Source organism: Cygnus olor, chromosome 7 (genome assembly GCF_009769625.2).
Source record: "Cygnus olor isolate bCygOlo1 chromosome 7, bCygOlo1.pri.v2, whole genome shotgun sequence".
Taxonomy (NCBI): domain Eukaryota; kingdom Metazoa; phylum Chordata; class Aves; order Anseriformes; family Anatidae; genus Cygnus; species Cygnus olor.
Window position 1 is genome coordinate 15,149,422 of NC_049175.1, and position 12,150 is coordinate 15,161,571.

At 38.1% G+C, this 12,150-nt stretch overlaps 1 protein-coding gene across 9 annotated transcripts in view; it reads left to right on the top strand.

Annotated features, from left to right (window-relative positions):
- PCDH15 (protocadherin related 15) overlaps positions 1 to 12,150 on the top strand; it is a 738,374-nt gene that overhangs the window by 469,044 nt on the left and 257,180 nt on the right. For all 9 annotated transcript variants that reach the window (XM_040563492.1, XM_040563503.1, XM_040563491.1 and 6 more), the window contains one exon: positions 11,461 to 11,580. In XM_040563492.1, the coding sequence (XP_040419426.1) occupies positions 11,461 to 11,580 (120 nt within the window). The remainder of the gene's footprint in view (positions 1 to 11,460; positions 11,581 to 12,150) is intronic.

The following is a 12,150-nucleotide window of genomic DNA, read 5'->3' on the forward strand; positions in this document are numbered from 1 at the left end:
GACTAATCCAGGTTATTTGAAGGATTTGGTTTTGGTTTTGTTTTTCTTGAGGTGGTACAATTTACATTGCATTTTTTATTCTCATTAGAGATTGAATAATCTGCTAGTAACCAGTACAAAGGATGTGTGTTTGCAGTAAATCAGTATTTTGGGGCTTTTATAATAAGAAGTGGAAGTGGGGAGTGTATGTGCAAAAGTGGAAATGTCCAGAGTGAAACTAAGAGGAGAATGGAAAGACAGATCTGTCTTCTCTGAGTAAAGATGGGAAGAATTACCATAAATCTGTTAAATACCAGAGCACTAATTTATTTATTTGTGAAAGAGCACAAATGGTTTGGTGTTGTTGGGTTTTAGTAGTGTTGTTGTTTCAAAATTTTTTTCCTAGTTTTGTGTTTGAGAGATGCAGCTTCCCAATGTGTCAGCAGCGTGTTCTGTTAGGATGAGTTTCTGCTTTAAGTGACCAAGCATGTAGGCAAGTGATGCAGGAGTGGGAAAGCTGGCTGATGAGTTCAGGACTAATTAAGACTAAAATATAAAGATAAGAAATGAAGGAAAACCCCACATTATTTTTGAGTAGAGACCTAAAAATGAGATAAGGTTATACAGGTGTATATCTATTATTTATGTATATATATACCTTTTGGTCTCTGTACATACAGTACCTGTATATATACCTTTGGTCTCTTTGCTGGTTATGATGTGGGGAATATTAAGTGAATGGCTGGCTGAGTTTGTACTAGAGCCCTGCTGCCCTCCAGCACTGTAACGCAGAACCTCTGTGAGTAATGGACCAGCTCCTTCTTTGGGTTGCCAAGAAAAGATTTTCAGCTCTGGACACTAATTGCTACAACTGGTAACTTTAATAAATAAATTTGTGAACATTTTCTGGCTTGTGCATTAAGTCCCTTTTCTCCAAATCTAATTTCAGAATATATATATATATATATATATATATATATATATGTTTTTTTTTTTCCAGGAATATTATTTTTGAAGGTTGTTACACTGTGAAAATGAAATATGCCATTTCACTATACTATTTTAGGGGACATAAATCATGTGGTTTTTTTGGGAGAAAAACTGCTGAGATTTCTTTTGCCTACATGCTGGGCTTATCAAACAAGTTTGGTTTTATCTAAAGAATTTAGCTTGTGAAAAGAATATTTTGTTTGAATATAATTGATTAGCTTAAGTCAAAACTAACCTCAATTAAGCGTGTGTATTTTCTAACTATGAAGCTTTGCACGTATGGAGATACCAAAAAGTGAAAGGGTGTTGAATCTCTCTTGTTTCAGGCAGCTCCAGCAGTTTGTGACCCTGGTATTGAAATATTTTTGAGGTATTATTGCTTCTAGCCAGGTACTAAGGGAATACAGAGAGGAAAACATAATGCCTCTATATGAGCGTGTAGCTCTCCTTCACTGTTTGATCTTCATTTATATATCATTTAAGCACCTTTTAAATTGTCAGGATCTCCCTCCAGACAAGTTTCAGCAGTCCCTCCACCTGTATGTCTTACCACCAGAACTGGGGGGAGGGTCACAAAAAAACTGGATGAGTACTTGGCAAGTCCTCCTTAGGCTTATAAATTGTTTTCAAGTTGGCTGTGATGCAGGTAATCGGTTCCAAGATGTGCACAAATGTATATCTGTATTCAGATATACTATCTGAGTGCAGATAGTATGTCAGCGCTGTAACACTAAGGAGGTAAGGATTTTCCATAATTAGAAAGAAGTCTAAAAGGCAGAGAGAAAAATGCACCATTTAAAATAATTGATATTAAGAAATTTAGCAGTGTTCCAAATATCTGTGACTATTTATTTAAATTACTATTGGGTAAAATGCAGTCTTGCTCTTCCCACCAGCTGCAGTCCTGTTTTAATTAGCTTCTTTGTTTCATTTCATTGCTGTTATGCTTATAGCTCCTGACATGGCACCCCTGTGCCCTTCAGCAGTACCCAGTGGGTTAATGCTCTCATTAATTAACAACAACAACAAAAAAATCACAACGCGTCTCAGACTTTCTCAAAGGTTTTAGTGAATGATTACAGTTTTAATGATAGTTTATTTTGCTGGTAATTGGCGCTGCTCCTAGTGAATTTTAACTACAGGGAAACACTGAAAGGGGGTTTAGCTGTTTTTGGTTTTGGATTGCTGATATTTTTCTGGGTTTGGTTTACTTGTAAACTAAAAAGTACGGAAATTTCTCTTAAATGCATAATGTAAACCAAATCAAAGGACAATTAGATTTACAGCTATACATGTGAGCATCAAAAACACCTGTTTTTTCTAACAAGTACCTGGTCCGTATCCAATTGAGGACTTGTTCAGGTGTTTTACATGGCTGTGCAAAGGTGGTTTCTGTTGCCAGCTGCCCTGGATCTGGCTGTCCACATGGGCTGAAGAGCACATGCACTGTGGCTTTATAACGATATTACCATCACTAGTGCTTGTATGAAAACATCAGGTAGACATTCCACGTGTGCTGTTTAATCCATTTGTACATACACAGTTGGATGCATACACACATTGGATTTACAATTGCTGTACTAGCCAGCTTGTCAGTATGTGCTTTGTAGGCATAATGTCTCCAAGAAGCATCAGGCTTGCCGCGTACACATCCTTCTGTAAGGAAAGCCAGGCCAAAATTTCAGCTTTGGAGTTACTACATAATGTTTTTAGGGAGTGAAGTCTAGGGCAAAGATTTTTCAAAATACTTAAATATTTTTATACTTATTGGTAACTGTAATGCAAGACTTAACTCTAACTGGATTCTACTTATTGGTTGATTTTTTTTAGTGTCAGAAATGTCAAAAGGTAAATCATATTTTGGAGAAACAGTGCTTCTTATGTCAAATGTTCTTCATTTTGAGTGCCCACAACATATTAAAATTAATGTATATAAGAAATTGAGGGCTACTTTAATGCCAACATAAATCCCAGTTTCACAGGTCTTTTCATAAAGACACGGATTAAAATTAAGCTCATACTTTTCCAGAAAGCTTAAATGGAGTTGGGTTTGGTAGAGTAGTGTCTGTTTTGGTTTTTCCAAATTATCTCAATTTTTTATACTAGATTGGTTAGAAAAAGAGGAGCAAGTTAGACAAAAAGCTCCCCTGGCCCAGTGCATTTTCTCTGTCAGTGGCCCCTGCAGATGCTCAAGGAAGAGTGTAAGGACCGGGAAATGTGCAGAGAGTTAGAGCTCTGCTGAGCTCCAGCCACTTGTAGCTGTAAGACCTGGTAGACCAAAGGCAGTGTAAGGAATGGCTCTTGGCCGGTTTTTCCTTTCTCAGTTTCTTTTGAACACAAACATCTTAAAATTCTTACTGCAAGAAACATCGTGTCAATTCAAAATAATTTGTGTCAAAATTTTGCATCCTGTCAGAGGCATCTGCCAGTATTAGGAGTTGCATAGGTGTCAATTCAGAAATGCCACGGTAGCATTTAGTTGATTTTCAAAGCCATCATTCATTTGAGGGGTAGAGAATTTTGTCATTAATACCTATTTTCTGATACCTCAGTATTTAAGTGCTAATACTCTCTTCAGTCTTCCTTCTACTTACAAATTCATCCCAAAGTGGGTGAACATGAAAAGAGTAAAACTGCATGCCTACAGAAAACTTCAAAATCCTTCAAAATATGTGCACTTATTAATTCCATAACTATGTGGTCAGTCTTATTTAAAAAATAATAATAATAATAAAAAAAACCTTTCCTTCCCTTATCAAGGTGTTTATTTATAGACTTTTTTGTCATATCATTTCTATATATATATGCCTTGATTTCTGGCACTGAGATGAGAAACGCTGTATTTTCTCTTTTATTCAGAAATCTTCATAGGATCCTGAAAATCCTGATAAATCTCTATCCATAGAGCCTGTATAATTTGGGCCTGTTTTGCCTGTTGTCAAATGATTCTTAGGGAATTGTTTTCTTCTGTCGTTCACAAACATTCTTGTATACAAGACCCTTGGGCAAGGTGATCCAGAATTAAAATGTGTAGAGAAATTGTTTCCTTGCATGTGTGGTTTTAAAACTCATCTTTTGCATCTAAGTGTGAAAATGAACATTACATGTTTATTGAGAAAATATCTTTTTCAGGATGATCTTAATTATTCTACTGAAAGTATGTAGCTGCTGTATGATTGCTCTTGTGTTCTTGTTAAGGTTTATGGAGCCTGTAATGTTTGCTTGACTTGATGGGTTAGCTTTCAGTAGCAGTGCTGGTGTTCCCAATTAAATTACAATTACAATTGGTTTTAAAGTTCAGCTTCCTTAAAGAATAAAATAGAATATCTCCTTCTCTAAAATAACTGTATGCTTTTTGAACAAAATATTATCTGAACATTTATAAATGAACTAGCTAATTAGTTTGAGGTAGTTAACAAAGAGAAAAAAATACCTTGCATTTTAAAGGCAAGCAAAGGAATAACCTTACATGTATTTGTGTGCATATATATATTTAGATACACTTACGTTTATTTGAGTATGTATATACGTATATTTATATATATCCACATATGAAATTATCTGTTCTCTCTGGTCCTAATAGTCATTGTAGGGATCTAATGTAGACACAGAAGATCCATCTGCTTACAAATAAGTGGCATTTTGTGCATCAGCTATAGTAAAACAAACAAACAAAAAGATGGTAATTAAGCTATTGACTATTTATAATTGTCTGGGTTATGAGACAGAATTGGGAAATAATTCAGATATGCCCTTAACAGTGCTAATATTAGAAATATTCTACAGGCTTATTTCCTTTGCTTTTATATATATTTACATGGAAATGTCACACCATTATTTAGGAGAAAAAAAAACTGACAAGATGACTTTAGCCTGGGGCTACATTCAACCAGGCGTATTAGTGACCCAGAGATATCTGCTATTACAGTATATCTAAACCAAGTTTTGGAAGTCCAGAAAGCTTATGGTTAGAAATTGAAAAGAATTTTATAACTCTACTATCACGGCATGGACAAATATATTAGTATGGCCACAAGGGTTTTAAAAACATGTAGCCTTGTATGGGGACTGGACACTAAAATCTTGTACAGCTAAGACACAGCTGTGGTTGGCTGTGTTCTGTGTTAAACACAACTTATCCTTACAAATTGTATATCATCTAAATACAGCTCTAATTCTTCATTGCCTGAGTTTTAGATGACTTTTTTTTATTACTAATTTTTCATGTGGGCCTTACTCAAGTGTTTCAAATGTTTTGGTAATCTCAGTGGCGTTTAGTAACAGTTTTTGTTCGGAAATGTTAGTGGAGCTATTTCAGTAATATTTGAATTCAGTGTTACTGAATTACTGAGTGTTACTGAGTGCATACATACCCTTATAGCCGATAACAATTTGTCCCTTGTAAACCATTATTTTAGGGTTAATATTATTTTTCCTTAAGTTGGCAGAGAGAGGAAGTCTTTGCAAAATAAGAATGTTTCTTGAACTTCAGCTGTCTTACAACTTTGACTTTGTGCTGTTGAGCATTATAACTTATGCTGAATTTTCATTGCTTCTGGTGTAATTATTCATATCTTTTTCCTTATGGTATTGAAATAATTAATCTCTGCAGGTAGACATCATCAAAACAATATTAGCTCAGAATGATTAACTGTAATTATTCCTTTGCTCTGCTGTTTAGGGCCACTGTGAAAAATTATTCATTTTTAACTTTGTAAATAGGCAATAATAGGAAAATTTATTTTCAGAATGTTTTATGGAAGTATTGAACGTTCCTGTCTGCATCTAGATTTCTAAGAGACATAAATCACGTTGAAGGAAATTTCTAAGCATTAAAGTTGTTGACTGTGGAAGAGTAAGATTTATTATATGCATTTCCTCCCTATTTGTATAATTACATTCTTTTGAAATCTTACTCGTTTTCTGTCATCACCACTTGGTTCTTTTTCACCACAATGAATTCCCACAGAAATGATGCTTAGACTGTTGCTAATGCTGATACCTGTTTTTCTTTATGGTTCCCAGTAGTCCATCTTGCATAAAATAAGAAACTCACAGTGGTCGACTGTTGGCTTCCTGTGTATCTTCAGTCCCTTTCTGTAGGAGATACTAAAGTTTAATACTGAGAAAAAAATTCTCACCAAGGTATTCTGTGAGGTAGGGGTGTCTAATGAAAGTGGGACAAGTGGGGCTCTCCGGACGCTTTTTGGAGCCATTTTTGGACCCTGCTCCAGTCCGAAAAGGAGAAGCAAACTAAGGGTGCCAGGAACCCCACCTTAGACATATTTCTTCCTCTCCAGTCTCTGAGTTGGTGTTGGATTTTTCCAACCGATCTGTTAGTCAGGCATTAGAACAGGTTGCCCAGGGAAGTGGTGGAGTCACCATCCCTGTGGGTGTTTAAGGAAAGGTTGGATATGGTGCTTAGGGACATGGTTTAGTGGGTGACATTAATAGGAGGGGGATGGATGGACCAGATGATCTTGAAGGTCTTTTGCAACCTTAATGATTCTATGATTCTATGTTGTTTTTAACCTGTGAAGAAATTCCTTTGCCAAAGGAAGCCTGGGATTCAATTCAAGTACAACCTTTGACTAGTGACTGAAAGTTACATTCATCTGTATTTTATATAAATATAATCTCAATTTTGCCATTTCAGTGTAGGAACAAACTTCCTTCCATGTTGAAGATATCTTGGTTGCTTCCTCTTGCATGCCTTCTCTGGCAGAGTCAGTGGTAGGATTCACTCCTTGGTTAGATCAGCAGCTGAATCATTTAATTTGGATGTGGGTCAGATTCATATATACAGAATTACAGATCTGTTAAAGTTAAGAAATTTGCAGTGTACCATTTAATTTCCTGTGATTTCACTATTGTAATTCATTACTGTTGTTTTTGGCAGATGCAGTCTTTACTGAAGAAAGTAGCTAATTGAATTCAATTATTCATCAAAGCTAATGCAAACTTTGTTTACACTAATAGAGGTGTCCTTGGAAAGGTTTTCATTTTGGAAGGAAGTTTTTGCTAAAATAATGGAGAAACAGGGTTTCTATACCTAGGTTCTTCCTACGCCTAGGTTTCAGCTTTTATATGTGTGTTTTAAACACCTCCATAATATTCATTAGAAAAATACACCTTTCCTTCCCATGTTGTCTGTCTTTATTCACAGGGATGCTCTTTGTAAATGGCTGTTCACATAAATAATCCTTCTTTAAACAAGAACAGTGGGATAACTCTTGTTGATAAAGAACGGTCATTAATAAAGTCACAGTTTATAAGATGAACTGAGTTCTCAGTTGTGCCTTCTGTGGCCCAAAGCAGAAAAAATATGTAGAACAAGTTTATAGTTTGCTCCCAATTTAGGACAAGATCAGTAGTTCATATGCTAAGCTGGACTCTAGTAGAAGAAAACTGGTGGTAGGAGGGAGTTTTATATGAAGGATATCTAAGATCTTCCTGTATATGAGCTATGTATTGATTGTTATACAGTAAAGCATGAAATAATTACTGTTTCATTGCCATTTGATGTCCAAAATGCATTTATTTGTTTGTTAAATATTCATCTTTCTTGAGAATCGCAGGGAAGATTTCTTGATAGCTTTCCTGGTGAGGTATATATGCACTGTAGAGTATGTTGTTATGAAGCTGTCACCTCATCAGATTTCTTTTATTTTGCTCTGCCCTAGGAGGCTTCTTACAGTAGTTCATATTTGGGTTTGGATTTCATATATCCTTTTCCAACAGTGTTGAATGTCTTTTTTTAGCAACGTGGTATTACACAGTGGCTTTCTGCTTTTTGATACAGCACATCAGGAGCATTAAATTTTAGTATTTATTTTGTAGTCTTATTTGTTGAGCTTCTTACTAAGATAATGATGGATTCAAATAAACATTTCTCAAGTGTGTGACTTAGAATCATAGAATATCCCGAGTTAGAAGGGACCCATAAGGATCATCGAGTTCAACTCCTGGCTCCACACAGGTCTACCCAGAAATTCAGACCGTATGACTAAGAGCACAGTCCAAACACTTCTTAAACTCTAACAGGCCTGGTGCTGTGACTACGTCCCTGGGGAGCCTGGTCCAGTGCACGACAACCCCTCTCGGTGAAGAACCTCTTCCTAATATTCAGCCTGAACCTCCCCTGCTGCAGCTTGACACCATTCCCGCGGGTCCTGTCACTGATCACTAAAGAGAATAGATCAGTGCCTTCCCCTCCGCTCCCCGCCATGAGGAAGCTGTAGACCACTATGAGGTCTCCCCTCAGCCCCCTCTTTTCTAGGCTGAACAGGCCAAGTGACCTCAGCTGCTCCTCATCCCTCACCATCTCTGTAGCCCTTCTCTGGACACTCTCCAACAATTTCACGTCCTTTTTGTACTGTGGAGCCCAGAACTGCACACAGTACTCGAGGTGAGGCCACACCAGAGCAGAGCGAGACAATCATTTCGCTTGTCTGACTAGCAATGCCGTGCTTGATGCACCTCAGGACATGGTTGGCCCTCCTGGCTGCCAGGGCACACTGCTGGCTCATATTCAGCTTGCTATCAATGGATAAAGAGCAGGTAAAGACAGATAAAGAGCAGGTAACTCAGCTGTCTATGCTATCATCTGGATGGCTACCATGTGGGCTGTTTATATTAGGTTAAAAAAAAAAAAAAAAGAAAAAGTTTTGCTGACTGCATGGGAGGGCCTTTGTAGGAGACCTATGAAGCCTGCCCTCCTGCATGCCCAGGTCCCACTTTCCTTCACAGCAGAGCAAGCTGCCTTCAGTTTCCAGCTTAATTCAGGTTGTTCTGTGGCTCTGCACCATCCCTCCTTACTGGTCAAAATATAATGATGGCAGATCTGTCAGAAAACCCTCAAAAATGTGGGTAAAAGCAATGCTGCTAGTGGAAAATTATCACAATGGGAGTTCTTAGTGTAAAAATACTGTGTAGCTTTGAAGGCGGAGTGCCTCTCTCAAATGATTACATATGGAGTTTGAGATGTTTAGGAATGATCTCATCTGAATTTTTGCAGAGGCTGCACTAATCTCTGACGTGAGATCTAGGGCAGCCTATAAAGCTGAGTTAGTGTTACTTTTTTCCTGTTTTTCAGGAATAGTGAGTGATGGGGATTTTTTCAGTCTCATTTCGAATATAATCTGTATTGCATAAAAGATAATGTAGATAAACTAGAAACCTGCATATCAGGTTCACGAAGGTCTGCACATCCGCAGTCAGTTACTTTGGATGCAACACACTAAATCCAAGACTTTATCCTTTGACTTTTACTGGAAGAGCATGCAATTGTAATTCTGGTGTATACTGCTATTTCATTTTTACAACTGTCTCCTTTGTTATCACTTAATGATGTGGTTTACAGCACTAGAGCCTTTTTATGTTAGCCATCAGTTATCTGCACCCTGTCAGGAGCTGGATACTGCCGCTCTGGGTGAAACAGAGCAAGTCTTGCTGAGCAGAGCTGCTGGCAGAGCTCAGCGGGAGCCAGGCCTGCAGCCCCCTCTGGAAAGCAGCACATGCCTCGCCGTGTTTCAGCTCTGAGCACTCGCACAGGGCCAGTCGCTCCTTAGCACCCCGGCACCGTGCAGAGCCCAGTTAGGGTGCTCTCGCCATCGGGGGTGCCAGGTTGGAGCTCTGTCCTCTCCCTCGGCTGGGCACTGAAGCACAGCATCCAGCTAGCGGAGTGCTACAGCCACCGTGCTAGGCAGCCGTACTCCCGGGCTTCTCCCGCTATGACCTGGCTGCTCAGACGTGCGTTCAGAAGGGATTATTTTATGGAGAGCTGTCACTTGTTTGCAGCTGGCAGCTTCTTTCTTCTCCTGAGGGCATGCTGGTGGTACAGGTGTGGAGCAGGGGCATGGCTGCCAATGACCGTAGCCAACCCGGGTGAGCAGCAGAGCTGGCAAGCACGTCGCACCGCACACACCATGCCACTGCCAGCCTGCTGCGATGGCCTTGTCTTCAGAGCCGCTCCTGTGTTTTGTCTGCGAGCACTGAAGCTTTTTCTGACAGAAGCATGGGGGATTTGCATCATAGAATCGTTAAGGTTGGAAAAGGCCTCCAAGATCATCTGGTCCATCCATCCCCCTACTATCAATGTCACCCACTAAACCATGTCTCTAAGCACCATATCCAACCTTTCCTTAAACACCCCCAGGGATGGGGAAAGGTATTGCTTGCTCTTTTTTTTTTTTAAACTATCTGAATCTTTTTAAATTGGTAATTTAGATGAATTTTCCCCAAGTTGCATCTGCTTTCCTTTTGACGGTAGCTGGTAAAGTGACATCTCTGTGTTTGCCTTAACCCAGAAGCCTATTCATCCTCTCTTCCTTTTGTCCTTTTTGGGGGGATGAGAGGGCTGGCAGCAGGCTGAGGTCAACCCACCTCTACTTGTGGGAGCGTGAAAACACGCATATATTGCCCAGCGCAGTTTTCAGGTTGCTTTGTTATTTTATCCCCTTAGCAAAACATAAAAAGCCCTTTCTCCCCAGCACGCGTGCTGTAGCATTTACCACTATGGTATGCTTTTTAGTTGAGGGGACACAGCTCTGGTGTTACGCTGTCAGCCAACAGACATCTGAATGACCCTTTTTCCTTTGCGCCTTCTCTTAAAACTTCAAACTTCTTTATACCCCATAGGTTTAATTGTGAAATTTGGAGGGAGGAAAGGGGTCAGTGGGTCTGCGAAGGAATTCAAGGACCAAAAATTCTCATGTACTAAGAGAACAGCAGCAGGAGGCATGGCTATGAGGAGTGTTTGTGTTGAATCCAGAGCTGTTTGTTCATTTGGTTTTCAGGGTTATTACTTGCAAAGTTCTCTCAATATTAAAATTCAGAAATGATGACTCCTAAAATGTGAGTTGGATTTCTGTCCTTAATCTCAATTGGTCTTGATTTCATGCAGTTTATCTATCCGAGGATAGTTATAAATTGATTAATTTTCAGAATATAATTTTGTGAGTATTCAGTTGCTGCCAACAAAGTATTGGAGAAACAACATCTATCTCACCTGTATTTAAAGCCATAAAGCTCTGTGCGTGTGTAATGTTCATTTGGTGCTACTCACATTCTTACAAAGCCACTGCTGAGGAAGTTCTATTTACCTTTGCAGGTCATTTTCATTCTTTAGTCTGAAAAAAAGTAGTTTTTAGTTATTGTTATCCATTTATATTTTTTCATTAATATTTTTTCATCTTTTTTAAAATACACATGGGGTGCTGACCCAACACAGACGATCTGTGAAATAAAAATTGAAATTTCTGTTTCGCTCTATGTGACCCTTGGCATCAGTTAATGTAGTTTCTGAGTATGTAGTGTCTAAATATTTGCTCACTCATGAATTTCGAGGCTGAGTAAAGAGGAGGAGAGAATATCGGCCTTGTTTTATAGACTGGAGCAATGGGAAAAAAAAATGCACTTGATAATGAATCCTCTATTGTTTCTTTTATGTTTTGGGTTTTAATATGCATTTGCCTTTCCCTGTTCTTGCAGTTAACTCCAGTTGGAACAACCATCTTTACAGGGTTTTCTGGAAACAACGGTGCTACTGACATTGATGATGGTCCAAATGGCCAGATAGAATATGTCATCCAGTACAATCCTAATGATAAGGTATGTGCCCTGTAATTTTTTTCCCTTACTTAAAGTATGTATATATATATATATATATTTTTTGTGGTGTGTATATATATATATACAGTGACTTTGAAACAATAAATGAATAAGAGGTTGCTATTGGACATCATAAAGAAACTCTAAACTTGAAAACTTCCTGTCGTAGATTATCCTTTCTGCCAATGACCCTTGCTTGCCCCATAAACACAGCTATATTTCCTTTTCTTTCATTGCCACACTATTATCAGCATAGTTCTTAATCATCAGTCAATAATCCCTTCTTCTCTGGTGTTGTTCACACGCTTAATCTTTTTTTTTGGCATGCTTTTTCAGTGTGTGATAGGTAGTTATATTTATTCCTGCACATTTGCACCTAATAGATTCATTGCCAAGAAATATTCATAGGCATAGCTAAGCTACTCTCAACAGAGACATTCCAACTGTAATAAATAATAAATAAATGATAAATATTATATTTATTACATTTATACCTTAAAAACAAAAGCAACAAAACCAAACACTTTTTAAAAAGATAGTACTATTGTTTTATTTTAATAATATAGAACC